Source organism: Ovis canadensis, chromosome 7 (assembly GCF_042477335.2).
Source record: "Ovis canadensis isolate MfBH-ARS-UI-01 breed Bighorn chromosome 7, ARS-UI_OviCan_v2, whole genome shotgun sequence".
Lineage (NCBI taxonomy): Eukaryota > Metazoa > Chordata > Mammalia > Artiodactyla > Bovidae > Ovis > Ovis canadensis.
Window position 1 is genome coordinate 103,203,750 of NC_091251.1, and position 19,232 is coordinate 103,222,981.

Consider the following 19,232-nt stretch of genomic DNA (forward strand, 5'->3'; position numbering starts at 1 on the left):
AAGGCTGAAATCTTACGTTTTACACCTATGTTCTATTACACATTTTATTCAATTGTCATTTTATACAACACACTAGACTCAAACTAAAAATCAGAGTAAAGCATAGAATGATGTAAATGTCCAGTATAAAGATCCTGCAGTTCAATTTAAAAACCCTGGGATTAGAACTCATTCTAAGAATGAATACCAATCAGGCAAACAAGTTAAGTAACAGTATCTCCGTTTAAAGTCACGAATAATATGATCTAACCCTTATTATGGAAGATAAAAACAAACATACAATAAAGAAAGGCCCCCAGGTTAAACTCTTATTCTAGAACTAACCAACCACTCACCCTGTGAGGCGGCCCGGTTCCAGTGAAGCAAAGCTCTGGGATAAGTTTCATTCTCACCTACGATGGTCGCTTCTCCTGCAAGGAAAATGAAACACAAACCAGGCGTTTAAGGAAAGGCACTAGAGTTTTAGGCTTCGTCTGCAAACCAGGGTGGATATGTGCAGCATAATTTAAATAAGAAATGGGCTATAAAATACTAAATGAAAAAGTTATTGCAATTAAACAAGTATTGGAATAAAATAATGAGTTCAAAGGAATCATCGCATTCATGACAACACTGCTTCCCGAGGCATGTTTTAACCACAGAATTAATAAATAATGAGACTACTTACTGAACCACTCAGCTCAGTCGCTCAGTCATGTGTGACTCTGCGACCGCGTGGACTGCAACACGCCAGACCTCCCTGTCCATCACCAACTCCTGGAGTTTACTCAAACTCATGTCCATCGAGTTGGTGATGCCTTCAAACCATCTCATCCTCTGTCGTCCCCTTCTTCTCCTGCCTTCAACCTTTCCCAGCATCAGGGTCTTTTCAAATGAGTCAGTTCTTTGCATCAGGTGGCCAAAATATTGGAGTTTCAGCTTCAACATCAGTCCTTCCAATGAACATTTAGGACTGAATTCCTTTAGGATTGACTGGTTCGATCTCCATGCAGTCCAAGGGACTCTCGAGAGTCTCCTTCAACACCACAGTTCAAAAGCATCAATTCTTCGGCGCTCAGCATTTTTTACAGTCCAATTCTCACATCCATACGTGACTACTGGAAAAAATACGGCTTTGACTAGCTGGACCTTTGTTGGCAAAGTAATGTCTCTGCTTTTTAATATGCTGTCTAGGTTGGTCATAGCTTTTCTTTCAAAGAGCAAGCTTCTTTTAATTTCATGGCTGCAGTCACCATCTGCGGTGATTTTAGAGCCCCCCAAAATAAAGTCTGTCCTGGTTTCCATTGTTTCCCCATCTATTTCCCATGAAGTGATAGGACTGGATGCCATGATCTTAGTTTTCTTAATATTGAGCCAGTTTTTTCACTTTCGTCAAGAGGCTCTTTAGTTCTTTTCACTTTCTGCCATAAGGGTGGTGTCATCTGCATATCTGAGGTTACTGATATTTCTCCCTGCAATCTTGATTCTAACTTGCGCTTCATCCAGTCTGATATTTCACACTGAACCACTAGGAATCTATATGCCACTGGAAAAACAATATTTTTGTATTTGCTGTAGTTTGAAAAATGTATTTAACTGAAAGCAGTTAATTTTATGATCAATGTTGGATCTATTTCTAGGGACAACTCCATAAAACTCACTTTGATGGCTTAGGATCTGAGGTAAAATAACTTGAGCATGTGGGCTGTTCAGTTCAATAAAGAAATATCTTTGTGACTTTTCTGTTTAAACAAGTTAACTTGATGTCTTAAATTGATGCTTTTGAACTGTGGTGTTGGAGAAGACTCTTGAGTGTCCCTTGGACAATAAGGAGATCCAACCAGTCTATCCTAAAGGAGATCAGTCCTGGGTGTTCATTGGAAGGACTGATGTTGAAGCTGAAACTCCAATACTTTTGCCACCTGATGCGAAGAACTGATTCATTGGAAAAGACCTTGATGCTGGGAAAGATTGAAGGCGGGAGAAGGGGACGACGGAGGATGAGATGGTTGGATGGCATCAGCGACTCAATGGGCCTGAGTTTGAGTAAACTCCAGGAGTTGGTGATGGACGAGGCCTGGCGTGCTGCAGTCCATGGGGTCGCAAAGAGTCGGACATGATTGAGCGACTGAACTGATCCTGACATGCACCCTGTGTTCCAACCCCCAGGCAGGACGGGAGTGGGCCTTACTCTGGTCGAGGATGAAGGCTGCGTTGCTTTGCGCCACCTCGTAGCCCTGCTCGGCCAGCAGGAGGTACTGGATCACAGCGGCATTGTAGTCCCCGTCCTTGTAGCTGTTGTAAGCAGTCATGAGCCGCTCAGACCACCGGCCCCGTTCACACACATTCTTAAACAACTGTGAGGACAGGAAAAAAGAGAGGTGCATCAGAAATCATTTTTTGCACATTGGCTATAAGCAATTGTTAAGCTTGCTGTCTGAATCTCTGGCAATTTTATTAAAAAAAATATATATACATATATAAATCCGGAATACTAATTTGAACAGTAGCTCACTCACTCCTCCTGTGAGGGGCCACCCTCTTATGAGGTAAGTCCCAGTAACAGCTCCACTTTACAAGGAAGGAAACTGAAGCAGAGAGGTTTAGAAACTTTTTGTGTGCATGCTGTCCTGTCCACCTCCTTGCGACCCCAGGGACTGTAGCCTGCCAGGCTCCTCTGTCCATGGGATTCTCCAGGCAAGAATGCTGGAGTGGGTTGCCCTTGCCTTCTCCAGGGGATCTTCCCAACCCAGGGATAGGACTCACGTCTCTTGCATTAGCAGGTGGATTCTTTACCACTGTGCCACCTGGGAAGCCCTTAGAAACTGTGCTAAGCGTTTAACAATGTTCCTCTGAGGTGCCAATCATGAGAAAGCTAAAGAGGAAAGGCTCCAGCTAGGAGATATTAGGATTCTCCCTGCAACATTCGTTTAACACACGCTTTTTGTGCTATGTCTCAGATACTGTCTGAGGTGCCACAGAGACAATAATATCCACTCTTATAAAGGCTGATTCCAGGGGGACAGACAAAGTGAATCAGTAAGTGCGACAGTCAGAGCCTTCCCTCAGTGTCTCAGTGCTAGTCGGCCAAGTCTGTCTCTCCTCTAGGAGAAACCATACAAAGAGAACCAGAATCAGAACAGCAGACTCTCCTCCCGGGCAAGCACAGAAGCGCCCTTACCTCCACTGCAGTGTGACATGATCGCATCACACCGGTGCCGCTGGCATGCATCTGAGCCAGGTTGTAGAAAGCCAAGATATGGCCTCCCTGGGAAGCTAAGTTAAAATACTTCAAGGCTTGTTTGTAATCCCTCTTGACTCCAATGCCGTCTGTAAGGAAAATCACATGAGAGGTCAGGAACAGTGTTGTGTGATTTAGTTAAAGCACCAGAGAAGCCTTACTTAGGAATAAAACTAAATGAAACTCAGAATTCTTACTCCAGAATGACGTGAATCTTATTAATATAGATTTACACATTAACACAGATTAATATATTCTACAGGGCAATACAAGATGTGCACAAATTATTGACTTGGGAGGACATTAATCATATAGAAACTCAATAGCTCTCACTGCCGTATCACAGTGACATCTAGAGGAAAACAGGGAATTTAGATCTGGAGTACCCATCATTACTTACTATAGTACATGGAGCCAAGCTGCAGCTGCCCATCCACCCAGCCTTGTTCAGCAGCTTTCTGGAAATACTTCAGTGCCAAATCATAATTCTGGAGAAAAAGAGGTCACATGATCACATGATGAGAAGGCTCGAAAAGCTGACATATTCTGAAGTCAGGAGATTCATTCATAAAAAGAATTCACAAAGCACACAATATTCCTGAAGTCATTAAAAGACTTTCTTTTTAATAATACACAGATGGTAATACTTTTTAAGTCATGGTGGATTAACATTTAAGACAGTGAAGAAAAACAAATACATTATTTTGTGAAACAACTTGTATGTCTGCTCTCAGAAAGCATAAGCAACACTACTAAAGCAGCAGACCAAAAATTAAGAAACAGTCACAGCTTTTCTATTAATCAACAAACCCTTTTAAACCTCAATTTTTAAACATTAAATAAGAAAAATTATTCTCTCCTTATTAGTTCCTCCTCTGAACAGCTTATCAAACACCATTATCATATTTCAAATATCATGATAGCCCCAGAGAAAAAGAAACAAATGACACTCCTGGATTCTACTATCCTAAAATGAGTAGAAGGAAATCAAAATGAGACCACAGCCCCGTCTTTCATGCTAGGGAATGTCTACAGACTAGAATTCTCTACCGAGCTCTTAGTTTGGGCCCAAATTAAAATAATACATGGCTTGGGAGATCGTATAGAGGTGGGGATGGTGATGAGGATCCAGGGCCTCCAGCGTGAGCAAGAAGTGCAGAGGAACGAGGCGCAGCGGCCCCGGAAAACCCGGATGGCCCCGAGGAGGAGACAGTCCAGGGAGGCAGAACCAGCACCACGTGGGCCGACATGGGGGAGGTCACCGCTGAGCCGTGCAGAGCAGTGACAGGAGGTGGGAGCCTGACTGCTGAGAGCTGAGGGGTGAATGGCAGCAGCTCACGGAGTTCCTTCTCTGGAGAGACCTGGACTGCAGGAAAGGGCTGGAAAGGAGAGCAGTGGCAGCTAGAAGGGCAAGGGGCAGCGCAGAGAGCTTTCCTCCTTCTACACGACAGGACTTGAGAATTTTCTTAGGCCTGAGTGAAGACACGGCCTGGAGATACTGAAGCCTGAGAGGGATGGGAGAGTCAGTGAGGCGAAGAGCAGAGATGGAAGCATGAGAAACAGTTTCACGCCCTGAGAAGGCGCCAGAGACACAGCCATGCCAAGAAGGCCGCTGCTACGGTGGGACGGGGTGAGGGCTGGCAGGGAACCCAACCCAAGAGAGAATGGCCCAGGTTGAGCTCTGGTTACAAATGAACAGCCTCACTTGGGACTGGGAGCTAGTTAAGGAACACTTCCCTACGTCACCAGCTGACTGCTTGTTGAAGTCAGAATGTTAGGACTGAAAACTTACAACTTGAACTCCTCTCCCGTAGAGGTAAGCCATTCCAAGCCCACTCTGTCCAACTGGGTTGCCCTGCCAACCAGATCAAAATGAAAGGATTCATTAAAAAAAAAAAAGGCAAGAAAAAGTGACTGCAAAAGAAATAATTTATAAGCATATTCAAAACATGTCTTAGTATGTTTTTCAATTCAGAGCAGAATTTCCTCCTTCGTCAGACTATGCAGGAAACTGAGTTTTGGAGACCTAACATTCAATATTTGCTGAAAAACAGTAGAGTAAATTCACTTAGAATTAAATTTTGGTGACTTACCTTATGAATATCTGGCTCACAAATCTGTTATATGAAACATGACTGATATGTTTAATCTTTCCAACATTAAAAGTAGGTTCACTCTTTTGGGGGGGGGGGGTGGTTTTCCACTGGTAACCTTCCAGCCCAACAAAGAAGATGCTGCCACAGGGCAGAATCAACACACTGAGATCAGTGGCAAGGGTATGCTTAAGGTTGTTGGACTGTTGTGGAACAAAGACAATCACTGCTTTGAGACCTTAAAGAAAAAAATCTAGTATTCACCTGAAACTCAGAAGGACAGAAGCATCTTTAAAACAAGTGTCACAGTGCCCCTTCAGGAAAAACTTAACTGTTGTTTGGGACAACACGTACTAGTCATATTAGTACAACTAGTAGTAGTAATACCAGTTACCAACATGTTCTAGTTGACAGAGAGGTACGTGCATACACTGGCGTCGGAGGGTCTTAAATACTCAAGAGGCAGGTTTCTCAGGGCCAAAGAAAGTCTAACTTGTGTGTTATAATGACCAAAACTAGTCAGTGAAGCTTTAAACCTCGAGCTGCAATATAAACAGGGTAAATTATATAATTCCCAATTCTTTTACTAAAATCATTATTTCCCTGGCTAGGAAGCTTCTCAGTAAAATTGAAACAGACTTAATATTCAATGATCTGGTCCCTAATACACACATACACACACGCACACACATATGTATATAGCTTTTTATTGAGAAGGTTTCTTCCTAATCCATTCATCCAAATGAATCATATTAATATAAGCACTTCCAATAATTTATGGAATAAGTTGATGATGATTAATTCCTTTAAAAACTTATCTCTTAAAATAACAGGAATATGGCACACATTTCAATACAATGAGTCAAGAAGGCTTACCATGTCAGCAGCCTTTTTAAAGTAGTGAAGAGCTGTCTCGTTACTCTGAGGTACAATATCACTTCCTTCTGAATACATCTAGAAAACAGACAGACCCTAATTTCAATATGAGCTGTAACCTTCTCAGCAATTACATTTTTCCCCTACCTCATCTCAAGATTTCATGAAATCTTTCAACAAACTGTTATAGTTTCCCACAGGATATTTTAGAATTAAAAGCAAAATCTTAAAGGTAGATATTTTTAATATATTCTTGGTCATGCCAAATTTACAACTTATCTATAAACATGACTACATAAAATCAGTGCACTGATCAATCTCAGGAGAAGTAATCTTAAACCCCAAGATAAGTCTTTCTTCTCACACTGACCAAGGGCAGTCACACGGTCAATCAGTTGTCTGGAGTAAGTGACTGCATGAGGAGAAGGAGAGCCGAGAGCAGTGTCGCCCGCTGCTTTCCCCATAATAAGGTGCAAGGATGGTCTTAAGTTCAGGAAAAGAGGTAACTCAAAAAGTTATTTTAAAAGGTTTCAACACAGAATGATTACAGAGCACCAGGTATGGGACCGGATAAAAGGGGCAAGAGAAAGGAAGACTGGATGACCGGTAGTACTGTTTTTATCCATGTGTATATTGGGGAAATAAGGAAAGGAAATCTTTTTTTGAGATAGGGAAATCAGAAATTCAGAACAAGAATCGAGAGAGCTGAAAAGAAAAGTTGTTAAATGCTAACAAAAATAGATGGGTGATACAAATTTCTACACTGTAATAGTTAGAACATCTAAATGTAAAGTTCTCAGGCCCCAAATGACCAGCTGTGATCGTGTGGCAAATACTGATGGGATCTTCCTCTTTGTAAAGGCTTCTGAGACATATTCTAGCTGAACCTCCTAACCCTAGGACTTGGCCAAAGGTGAAAATGCCCACTGGTTTACATTGTGTTAGTGTTCAAAATAATGAAAAAGGAAGTGGTGAGAACATGCCGTGACATATGGAATCTGTTCATTAGTCTCTAGACTTAAATGTTTCCTTGTCTGAGAAAAGAACTGCACTGAGAAGTGGGTGATGCTATCATATTTAAGACATTAAATAAGGTCTGTAGATAAATTTCAACTAACTCTAATCGTCTTGATTCAACATGGAAGTAAACAGGCAATTATGATAGACTTAGCAAAAAACAGCATAACATAAAGAATAAATCCCTTATTATTGCATATCATACACCAAAAGTAGGGCTGCAGATAGTGACAATTAGCTTCAGTGGAGAATTAACATCCTGATAAATAAATGCTATGTTCCCTCTAAGTTACCTGAGAAGATGTCTCAGGGTAGCACTTAAGATATAATATGCCTGTATTGGAAATTTTATTTCCAGCTTATTTTTGTTAAATTGTAGATGATGAATACCATACGTGCTTACTAGGTGAATACCTCTTGCTATCAAAGAAAATGTTCACAGGATGTACAGTACCTTTCCCAAGAAGGCCATGGCATGGGAATTGCCAGCATTCGCTGCTAAATTGAAGTAGTCAAATGCTCTCTGTGAGAAGGAATTTATGAAAAGAATCAGTTATTAATAGAATCTGCCCTTGGCTTTTAACCAAAATAATTACTTCAGAAACATTAAAAAGAAAAAAAAATCTTGAAGCATACAAGTTGAAGTAAATGGCAAGGCAATGTCTGCTGGTTGCCGCAGGCGCCCCCAGTCCCTCTGGCAGCCAATCCAGTCCCCAGTCCTGTTTCCTTTGCCGCCGGGCACACCTGGAGCGCATCCACGACCCTCCCTCCCCACGACTCCAGTCAAAGCGGCCTTCTTTCCTGGTGGAACCTCTGCAAAGCGTCCCTCCCTGATCTTTCTGCTTTCATTGTTGGGGTCACCCAAAGCGACTGCTCTTAAGTCCCAACAGGGTGGACCTTGCAGCTCCTTGAAGCGCTGTAAGGAACAGATCAGACCCTTTATCTTAGCACAGTTGCACCTTCTGCTCACTGCACTCTGGGTACACCAGTGCCATGTTCCTTCCTGCCTGAGGACCTAGACACATCTGTTTTTTTTGGCCTGGGATGACCTTACCTCCAAGGTTCAACTTAAATGTCAACCACATTTCTTCAGAGACAAGTGCTACTTTCCAGTCAGGAACCCACCACTGGACACTTTAAGTCTCCTTTGTAACAATAATCACAATTTACTACACATTTGTTGGTGTGATCGTTTAAAAAAATAATTAATGCTTCTGTTAAACTTGAAGCTCTGCAAAGGTAAGAACCAAAGGTAAGGTCCAGCACTGTATCCTGAATGCCTCAGGGTGATTGGGACAGGCGGTACTACTCAATGCTGGTTGAGTTCACGCCATTATGTATTGGGAATCCCTGGTGGCTCAGAGGTTAAAGCGTCTGCCTCCAATGCGGGAGACCCGGGTTAGATCCCTGGGTCGGGAAGACTCCCTGGAGAAGGAAATGGCAACCCACTCCAGTATTCTTGCCTGGAGAATCCCATGGACGGACAAGCCTAGTAGGTTACAGTCCACGGGGTCGCAAAGAGTCGGACACGACTGAGCAACTTCACCTTTCACCTTTCTCTTCTAGGAAATTCATCCCTGTGTAACTACTTCCCAGGTAGGTAGCATACAGCACCAAGAATATCCCAAAACTTGCTGTATAAAGGAAAGCGGAAAACTCTCAACCAGATTTCTGTTTTCTCACCTGACATTTTTACTCACCAGTTCATTTGGTATGTTCACTGGCCTAACAACATGAAATTTTAATGTCTGAGAGACACTGAAAGTTGTTAAAATGCTGGCTGAATAGTAATTTTTAAAAAGCATCAATATTTGGTATAGTTTCAGTGATAAATGTATTCTGTTATGATCTAATTCTTAAAGTTGATGCAATATGGTGTATAAAATAACCTTATTTTGAACATTTAACTGGCATGGCAGAAAAACAGGGTTTCATTAGTAAGCATCGCCAGATGCAGGCAATGAGGTGGCAAACAAGGCAGACACAGCCCGTGCTGTTTTGAGCCTCATACTCTAGCAGGAGAAACAATTATACTACATACTTGACTAATTTATAATGTCAAAGGCCACAGGGAATACAGACTTTCAGAACTCCTAACTGTGGTACACAACCTGTTCCCCCAGTGGGGTAGGGGTCAGGGGAGATGTGTTAGGGGAAGAGACACTGGACCTGCCTTCTGGAGGATGAGTACAAACTGTCAGGGGAAGAAACGAGGTGGGATAATAATATTCACTCTAGACAGAGGAACTGGCCTTCCAGAAGTCCCGAGACAGGGAGCTTCTTAGTATTTTCAAACACCTGAGTAAAGGTCCCTGTGCCTGTGTCTCAGAAAGCAAGGGGCTGGTGAGGGAAATAGTCCAAAGCCTTGGAGGTCACGCTGAAGGTTTGGCTTTCAAGCTATGGGAAATCACAGACCACTCGAAAGAAATTAAAGCAAGGGAACTGCACCATCAGATGCACAGTTTATATCTGCAGTAACCTGTACAAGTTACTACTTAGGAAATGCAGGCAGGAGATTATTCATGTAAGTGACAGATGTACTGTGGGCAGAAGGGAAGAGATGAGCAATACACGGGACAAAAAGCAGATAAAAACTGGGGACTGGAAATGGATGCAGCTGCTACAGCTGCACATGCCTAATTTCTCAAAAACTCAACACTGAGGTCTCCTCAGTTCTAGGAAATACCTTCCAGTAGGAGTTTTCAGACATACGTCTATCACATTCCTATAGAAAACCAAGACGTTGTTCTATGTGTTATTGGCAGCACTGACAACTAATTTTGGAATTAACAAGACCTTTCCCATCACCGCAAAGTATGACCATGTTTTTTGGTCTTCAGGTTCCTCAGGGGTTGGATCTTGAAAGCTCATTTGTGATGGTGACTCAATTTCAAAGCTTGATATTGTCACTGACTTTGCAAGAAATACATCTGGAGCCTCATAGCTTGCCACAATATGAAAAGCTAAGCCCAAAGATCAGGAAGGGTACCTGATGGTTTTGTTCTACTCCACGGCCTCCATGCAGGTGCAGCTGTCCCAGACCAACCTGGAAATGAACAAAGAGGAGGCAAGGTTTTGTAGATAGTAGCACCTGCATCTGGCCTGTGATTAAATTAGCTCAACAAGAAACATTTGGTCACAAAAAGGGTTCTGTCCATAACACAGAAAATTAAACATTTTTATTAATTCTTTAAGATGCTACTCTACTACATTTTTTAAAAAATTAATATCTGCTTTTAGTTGCAAAACATCATTCTGAAAGACGTGAGAAAAGGCATTTCCACACAAACTAAAGAAAAGTTCAAATCTTTTGAGTTACAGGGTGTTCTTCAGAAGTGAGAAAATTATCCTAGGAAGCTTGGAGATGAGACAAGAAATAAAGAACAACAGAAAGGTAAATCCATGAGGAATGCTATACTGGACTGTATAAAAGAATAATTATCTTGTGGGGTTCAAAAATACATAGGATTAAAGTACAGACAACCTCCAACCAAAGGAGGATATGAAAGGAGAGAAAAGGAAACACAGAAAAGCAAAATAAAAACAAGATAGATAGAAAATTAAAACCCAAATGTGTCATTAATTACTTAAAAGACTGTCAGAACAGATTTCTAAAAATGAACAAAACTAGTCATATGATACTTACAAAAAACATACCTTAAACATCAGAAGGTTGAAAGTACAAGACAGAAAACATATTCCATGTAAATACTAACCGAAAGAAAGGGCAGCTATGTCAGTATTAAGCAAGTCAGTGAGTTAGAGTCACTCAGTCCTGTCTCTTTGCAACACCATGGACTATACAGTCCGTGGAATTCTCCAGCCCAGAATACTGGAGTGGGTAGCTTTTCCCTTCTCCAGGGGATTGAAAGCAAAAAATATTTCTGGAGATAAAGAGAGGACATTTCATGATACAAAAGTTAGTTCAGCAGAGAGATAACAGTGTTCAGTCTGTATGCACTCATCATGGATTAAAATATAAAGTCAAAATGACAGAACCAGAAGAACGAGAAATCCACAGAGTGAGAAACTGCAATCACGTCGTCTCTGCACTGGACAGAGAAAGCAGACAAACTCAGCAGGGATTCAAAAGAGCTGAATAAAGAATGAAGAAACCTGATTCAACGGACACATACAGAACACTACATGCGACCGCAGAAATTCACATTCTCTTTAGCATGCGGACTATTTGCCCAAACTGACCCAAGTGATGGGGGCATAAAGCAAGTCTCGAGAAATCCCAAACAACAAACAGCAAAGAGCATATTCTGACTACAATGGATTAAGAGAGACTCCATCAACAAAAAAGGCAAATAGAAAGCTCATGTCCAGTCATCCCTTGGTATCTACAGGGAACTGGTTCCAGGACCCCCTCCCCTGCACAGATACCAAGATTCTCAGATACTCAAGTCCCTTGTATAAAATGCGTACAGCCGACACACAACTTCCTGTACATGTTAAATCATTTCCAGATTACTTATAAAATTAAATGTAAATGCTATGAAAATAGTTGTGAATACTATGTAAATAGCTGCCGATGTGTAACAATTTCAAGTTTGCTTTTTGGAACTTTCTGGGGAAAAAAAAGTTTTTTTGACTATTTTTGATCCATGGTTAGTTGAATCTGTGGATGCAAAACCTGCAGTATACAGAGAGCTGACTGTATATGGAAATGAAGCAATTCATTTCTAAATTATATAGGAGTGAAAAAAATGAATATCAGAGCTAAATATGATGAAAACATGATAGAGGTAGAATGTATTTATATCAGATATCAAGTTCTATAAAGCTATGAAAATTTGAGATGAGATTTGCGTAAGACATGTATTATGCAACTGTGTAATAATGCTGTGTGTATTATTATTTGTAATAGCCCAAATCTGGGAAGAATAAAATGGATAAATTGTGGTAGATCCATACAACGAAATACTACATAGCAATGCAAATCAATGAATTATAGCTATGTGAAAACACATGGATTGATTTCACAAACGATACTGAACAAAAGAAGCTGATACCAAAAAAATGCCATAAGACTTTTTCTTTTTTTACATAAGATTCAAAACCTGGCCAAACTAATCTACAGTGTTAGCTTCTATTAGTCTTAAAATTAATTGGAAAAGTATCTACTGCTCATCCCTATATGTTTCTAAATCAGAAAGAACTGTCAACTTAAATAAAGATGGATGGTGAAGCTCTCTTTTTTAATATCATCAAAACAACCCATGACACAACAAATCACACATGATACTTTGATGTATGCCACACAGTTTACATTAAACAGGCCTACTTCGGTCCCTGACCTTGAGAAAATTATAGTCTAAGATAAGCAAAGGAAGCGAACGGTAAATAGCTCTGAAGAGCATCTGAAATTACAAGTGTGCCAGAGACTTTCTGTTCAGAGGAAGTGACAGTTCTTATCTTGGTGACTCTAGTAAGAGCCTTCGTCATCACTGTAGTGTTGCTCCATTGGAGCAACAGTTTCCAGCCGCGGAGTACACTGGAGTCACCCGGCCAGCTTTTAAGGCACCATCGATGCCTGGGTCACAACCCAGACGAATCCAAATGGAAGGTCTGGAGAGTAAATGGGACTCGTTTCTAGCCAATAATAGCTCCGTGAGACCGTCATGGCTCTGAGTGCTTGCCCCCAGAGGCTGTCACACACCAGGGCCGTCACTTGCACGAGACCCTGAAACACATACCTGGGCTTGCACGTCCCCCTTTTCAGCTAAGAACTGGTAATACTGAATCAAGTCTTCCTCGAGCATTCCGCTGTTCATTCCTGGGTTTTCAACCTCGTCAGGCAGCCGTATTCTCTGCACCACTGAGCCTCCCGTCAGCGAGATATCACTAGCAACTGAAACAGGGACAAAGCAACACGGGACGAAAGTCAGAGGGGTGGCCCCACAGTGAGAAGTACCGTTCCAGCCCCAAGTGCCAACAGACACTGCGTTAAAGGAATTTTTTCTGTTGTGGCCTATGGAGTACGAAACAGTCATCTCAATGAAATTCAGTTTCTTTCCTACACAATACTAAGAAGTGGAATCCAAAGCAAATTTTAAAAAAGCACTTCCTAATCAACTACTGTAAAGATGATTCCACTTGAGCGAGCCAGTCACAGTATTTCAAGTAGTACAATAGATTTAAAATTAAGTCTGGTTTTTTTTTTTTTGGTAACGTAAAATGCAAAAAAAGCAAGTACCATGATTGGCCACAAGACGATAGTGAGTCAGTGCGGATTCACAGCTCTGGAGGACCCCGATGCCAGCCCAGTATCGGTAACCCTGTAATAAATACAACCTCAGTGAGAAGAGGGCAGTTTCACGTGCTTCAGTGGCATTCTAGCGGGAACAGACAAAGCTAACCATGCGCAGAGGGAAACAGTACTGTCCTTTGATACAAACACACGGCCACCTCATTTATCCTGAGTGTCACATTCTAAGGTAACTTTTTCAGCAACTTTTAACAATCAGACTACAGCTAAGACCTGGGAAATAGATACGAAAGTTCTGAGAGCAATCAAAATAGATGCCATCCACTTTCTATACGCAGTGTGTGCCCGTTCACCTGCATGAGAAAACTACCTAGGCTCTCGCTTTTAGATGAGATTTCAATCTTTAGACACAGTTTTAACAAAAATCGATTAATCTTCCAAAGCATTAATAGCTCTTAAAGAAGCAACCAACTAGCAATCTAGGGAAGACAAGAAACTACTAGAGATAGGCACAGCAGTACCAGGAATGAATGACTTCAGAATAAGGGGAAGACAGCTAATTATGAAGAAGAGAAGAGAATAGAGCTCTCTGGAGTCACACAGACTCACTAACTCCACCAACTTTAACAGTCCTCAGGGCAGAAGTGTACAATAACACGTGTAATAATACTTAACATTCTTAGTCTGTAGCCCTTATTTAAGAAGATTGGCAAACAGCTTTAAAATGAGATTTCTGTCAAAAATACTTCATGTTTTCTGCAAATTCATCTAAAAACAATGTTTCAATGACTGTGGGAGCAATAAACATTTTTGGAGATTAGACGAAAAATGAAAAAACTTCAAAGTTAGTGAGGAATGTTTCAGAAAGTTAGAGTGACACTCTCATAGTTCAGGTACCGGAAAACGGTTTATCTCTATAAGAGGACCAAGCCCAAGGTCCCTGGCATGACGTCCAGCCCTTTACACGACCCGTCTGCCTCTCCTGGTGATGGTCTACCTGGCATTCCCTTCTCCGCAGACAGCTGCTTCTTTCTTCAGAAGGGTCTCCCTAACTCCCTCTGCTTCCCATGCCGGCGTGGGCTGGGACCTGTCCGTGATTCTTGATGCTCCTATGCTACACTGTAATGGTCTCCCTAATCATGTCCCCCTCTCAAGAGTAAACGCTTGCTGTAGGCTGGCGTTAGATCTTATTGTACTAGAAGCCCAATGACAAGTATTCAGTGTTTTAGAATACACAAAGGGAAAATTATCCAGGATCCGCCCAGCAGGCTGGAAAACCAGATTTTTCTTTTTTGTTAAGTCTCATAGTCCTATCAGTGACTAGGCAGGCCTGTTGACCCCTTCTAGATTTTGGACTGGTTTCTCTGCTTTTGGTCTTATTTTTGCTCAGTCTATTCTTTTTATTTCTGCAAGAACTTAACACCTTCATTTGGAACATAGTAATGTGGGCCAGGGGCTTCCCTCATAGCTCAGTTGGTAAAAAAAAATCTGTCCGCAATGCAGGAGACCTGGGTTCAATTCCTTGGTTGGGAAAATGCCCTGGAGAAGGAAAAGACAACCCACTCCAATATTCTTGCCCAGAGAATACCATGGGCAGAGGAGCCTAGCGGGCTACTATCCATGGGGTTGCAAGAGTCGGACATGAGTTAGTGACTAAACCACCAACGCCACCACCACCAATATGGGCCAAGGTCACATGACTCTCTTAAAGTCAATTTATAAAGTAGAAGACAGATTAAACACCTCAGCAGAAAAGAACGTGGAGGTCAGATGCTATATTTTACCACTAAGCCATTTAAATATTCAGCGCTGTCAGGTAACACACAAGAGATACTCTGTAGTAAACTTTATAGGACACTGGCTCTTTGTATAGTTAGTCCATCATCAATTTAAACATAAAATCTGCCATAATCCAATCTAAAAAAATGATTCTGACAAACAATTCCAACTTAGAGAAAATTGAGAAAAGAGTCATTTATCAGATTCTTATTTTAAGGGCAATCAGCCAAACTAATCATTTTAATGAAAAATCGTGGACTCTACCAATTTTCATCCACACGCAGATTCACCTGCTGTATCCAGTAACAGGAATTTGAAGGACATTCAAGTGAATATTGGGTCTTAATAAATATAAGTAAACTGCAATCATGAAAGCTAGAGAAGTGGTGGCCACTTGTAATGATTAATATTACTACAATTGTTAGCAATTTTATTACCTTCCATTTAAATCTTACTTACCAAAACCATGTGGGCTATTAGGTTGCCTCCAAGAGCTCCGAAAGTGTAATAAACAAGGGCCTGTGAAAGAACGAAAGATGCTTAACTGAACATGGGCACACAGTCACCCAATTCACACTACAGTATACAACAAAGTTTTTACAAGTGTTACCTTTGCCTGACTTGAATTAACACCAAGTCCAGAAGCATAGAGAAAGCCAAGAGCCTGAAACAAAATGATAAAAGTCATGAGTGTAAGTTTACCTAAGGCAGACACAGTTTTATGAACCATGAGAAGATGCAAGGGTCTTTAAATGCTAAAAAATGTGAAAGCTGCAAATATGCACAACTGTGGAATCAAAAAGCCTCAGAAATGCAGTCAAGGTTTTACAAATTATACAATGAAATGTAAGTTTAAACAAGTAAAAAAATTTAGCTTGAAGATTAAAGAAAATTTAAGAAAACCAAAGCTGAACACACTTAAATATGACTTTTACTTGATTCTTGGGGAAGAGCTACTATGAAAACAAAATGCCTCCTATATCATTACATTAAAATATTATCTATTGGACTTCCCTGGTGATACAGTGGAGAAGAATCCTCCTGCCAATGCAGGAGACATGGGTTCCATCCCTGGTCTGGGAAGATTCCACACGCCATGGAACAACTGAGCCCGAGAGCCTAGAGCCTGTGCTTGAAACAAGAGGGGCCACTGCAACGAGAAGCCCAAGCTCGGTGGAACCAGAGAAAGCCTGTGTGTGGCAATGAAGACCCAGCGCTGTCATAAATTTTAAAAACAAAAATTTCTTTCAATATATTATCTATGTAGAGGGTGGTACACAATGATAATGGGTGAGTGAAAGTTGTTCAGTTGCGTCTGACTCTTTGCGACCCCATGGACTATACAGTCCATGGGATTCAGGCCAGAATACTGGAGTGGGGAGCCTTTCCCTCCTCCAGGGGATCTTCCCAACCCAGGGATCGAACCCAGGTCTCCCACACTGCAAGTGGATTCCTTACCAGCTGAGCCACCAGGGAAGCCCGATAATGGGTAAGGGATTACTAAAATCACTATCCTAGGAACAAAAAGAGGCAGCAAGGGGCTAAACTGAAGGGGGAAAGGGAAAAAGGTCACCTCCCCTTGCTAGAGCATATACAACTTCTTAAAAACAAAACAAAACAACCAGTCAAGCAAACAATGCACTGGTAAGGTTCTGCCCTCTGCTCTCTGAGGATCATCCTTGACGACGTGAAAGCATAAGCTGAAGTTGTAAAGGTAGGTGCTATTCTCATCCAAATCCACGAGCTCTTCTGTACTGCCCAGTCTCCCTTGAAGTTAGGGAGGGCCACTGCGTCGGATGTGACCAGAAGGGATGCAAGCCAGTTTCAGGCCTGGCCCCTGAAAATGTCCCGGGCTCCTCCAGTCCCCCCTTCTCCCCACATGATGGCTTGGAAGCCCTGTGTTCTGGCTGGAGGACAGCTACATGATGGAAGCAGCCTGGGTCCCGAGCCACCATCTGAACAGTGGCTCAGGCAGGAGCACTGCACGGGACCTGGCGCGAGCAAGAGATAGCGCCTCGTTGTGTGAAGCCACTGTGATTCTGCTGCTTCGTTTCATCAGCAAGCATTAATTACAGTGGACAGCGTACTTTGCAAGTGTAAAAAAGCACCGCGGTACTGTAAGGTTCTATTATTAAAAAGAAAAGAGGTCTTAAAAATAAGGCCATTTCTCAGAATAGAATGTGTCTGAAGATGAAGAATGTATGTGTGTGTATATTACCATATGTGAAACAGATCACCAGTCCAGGTTCGATGCATGATACAGGGTGCTCAGGGCCGGTGCACTGGGATGACCCTGAGGGATGGGGTGGGGAGGGAGGTGGGAAGGGGGTTCAGCGTGGGGGACACATGTACGCCCGTGACAGATTCATGTCAATGTATGGCAAAAACCACCACAATATTGTAAAGTGATTAGCCTCCAATTAAAATAAATGAAAAAAAAAAAAAAGAATGTATGTGTGAATTTAACCTAAACTCATTTAGAAGGGGGAAAAAGCCTTGAAAACAAAGGGGAGCAATTAACACATAACCTGTTTATAAACCAAAACCAAGACTATCTAAGAGTTGCAGACTGGTTACCAGTCCTAGAGAAAACAATGGTGACGATGCCTATTATTATTTACATAGCCTGAAAACAGACTTCCTCTGTGACCAGAAATTTTATCTTTAAGCAAATCCCACACCATTGCTAAATCTTTATTACTGAAGGCATTTTTTTTTAAAGTGGGCAAAATACCTTTATAAGTAGGACAAAAGACCCAGAAACCATAAAAAAGATGAATAAACTCAACTACATAAAACTGCATATTTTACATGAAAACACTTAAACAAAATGAAAAGACAGTATAAAGCATACAGATAAACAGGTGGGTGCAGAGGTACTCAGGGCAAGGCCCGTAAGGTTCCTAACCACAGGAGCGTCCGTCCCCACAGAGCTGGGTGCAAATATAATTTTGGCAAGATGCAATTGCAAAAATGCCTTAATGACTATAAATGTTCTCAAATGAAGAAAAAAGACTGTCCAAGAAGACTGGTAAAACAATTTGCCACAAAATTAACATTTACAGTCTTACTTGTTAAAGGAAATCAGGGCAACCAGAGTATCAGGCTGTTAAAATAAAGCAGCACCGCGTGCAGAGAATCTCCATAGAGTACACTCACAGTTTGTCCTTTTGGAGAACCTTCCTCGGTCAGCTTCTCAAACATCTCTTTTGCTGCTTGGATATTCTGTGTCAAGTAATCACCGAACAAAAGAGCATAGGATACTCTCTCCAGCGCCTTGGTGTGGTTCATGCTTGCTGCCTTCTGAAGATACCGATAAGCTCTTTAAACACAAGTAACGAAAAAACAAATTAGCAACATTTTGGAATTACCATTAAAATTTGTTTTCAAGATCTACTAAAATGTAGCTTAATTTCCTTACTGTACAGAACTCTTTTGATATTTTTACTAAAGCAGTGTCACTTACAAAACATTCTGGCTACTTTCGTTTTTACCTAGGATACCAGTTCTATTGTTAGAGTATCTTGGAATTCTAATTATACTAACAGTAATCCTAAAAAGTTCTATTAAGAAAGTTAACTTGCTTTGCAATGTCAGAACAGTAATAACATGGTCTGCAGTAAAACAATCTAATGATGACCACTACAACTGTCTTTAAAATCTTTGCACAGACTATAGCAAAAGTCAGCTGAAATTCAGGGGACATAAAATGTTAGAGGACAATCACTTGTTTTATGTTCCTTCATTTCTAAATTTTAGACTTTGTAAGAAAATTACAAAGCAAAAACAAAAAACCCCAGAAAACATCTGACAATAATTCCTTTTGTTTTATGTCACTTTGAATTCTAAATAGTATGTGTTCCTGGCACTGAGAAATGACTGCAACTTAATCATCTACTGTCAGTTGCTCGTGGTTCATTCTTAGGACTGGTATTTATGACCTGTTTATCCCAACAAGCTAAAATCTGATAAAAGTAATGTCCCTAATGTCCATATATATCATATTAAGTTTTCTTATAATGCAACTTAGGAA

General features: G+C 41.3%; 1 protein-coding gene across 1 annotated transcript in view; it reads right to left on the reverse strand.

Moving 5' to 3' along the window:
• SEL1L (SEL1L adaptor subunit of SYVN1 ubiquitin ligase) overlaps positions 1–19,232 on the reverse strand; it is a 62,514-nt gene that overhangs the window by 13,621 nt on the left and 29,661 nt on the right. Inside the window, exons 6-18 of the mRNA XM_069595230.1 lie at positions 18,359–18,521; positions 15,810–15,863; positions 15,659–15,718; positions 13,409–13,490; positions 12,909–13,063; positions 10,196–10,252; positions 7,661–7,729; positions 6,190–6,267; positions 5,013–5,075; positions 3,621–3,708; positions 3,161–3,309; positions 2,171–2,336; positions 336–410 (exon numbers count right to left, since the gene is read on the reverse strand). Of these exons, the coding sequence (XP_069451331.1) occupies positions 336–410; positions 2,171–2,336; positions 3,161–3,309; positions 3,621–3,708; positions 5,013–5,075; positions 6,190–6,267; positions 7,661–7,729; positions 10,196–10,252; positions 12,909–13,063; positions 13,409–13,490; positions 15,659–15,718; positions 15,810–15,863; positions 18,359–18,521 (1,259 nt within the window). The remainder of the gene's footprint in view (positions 1–335; positions 411–2,170; positions 2,337–3,160; positions 3,310–3,620; positions 3,709–5,012; positions 5,076–6,189; positions 6,268–7,660; positions 7,730–10,195; positions 10,253–12,908; positions 13,064–13,408; positions 13,491–15,658; positions 15,719–15,809; positions 15,864–18,358; positions 18,522–19,232) is intronic.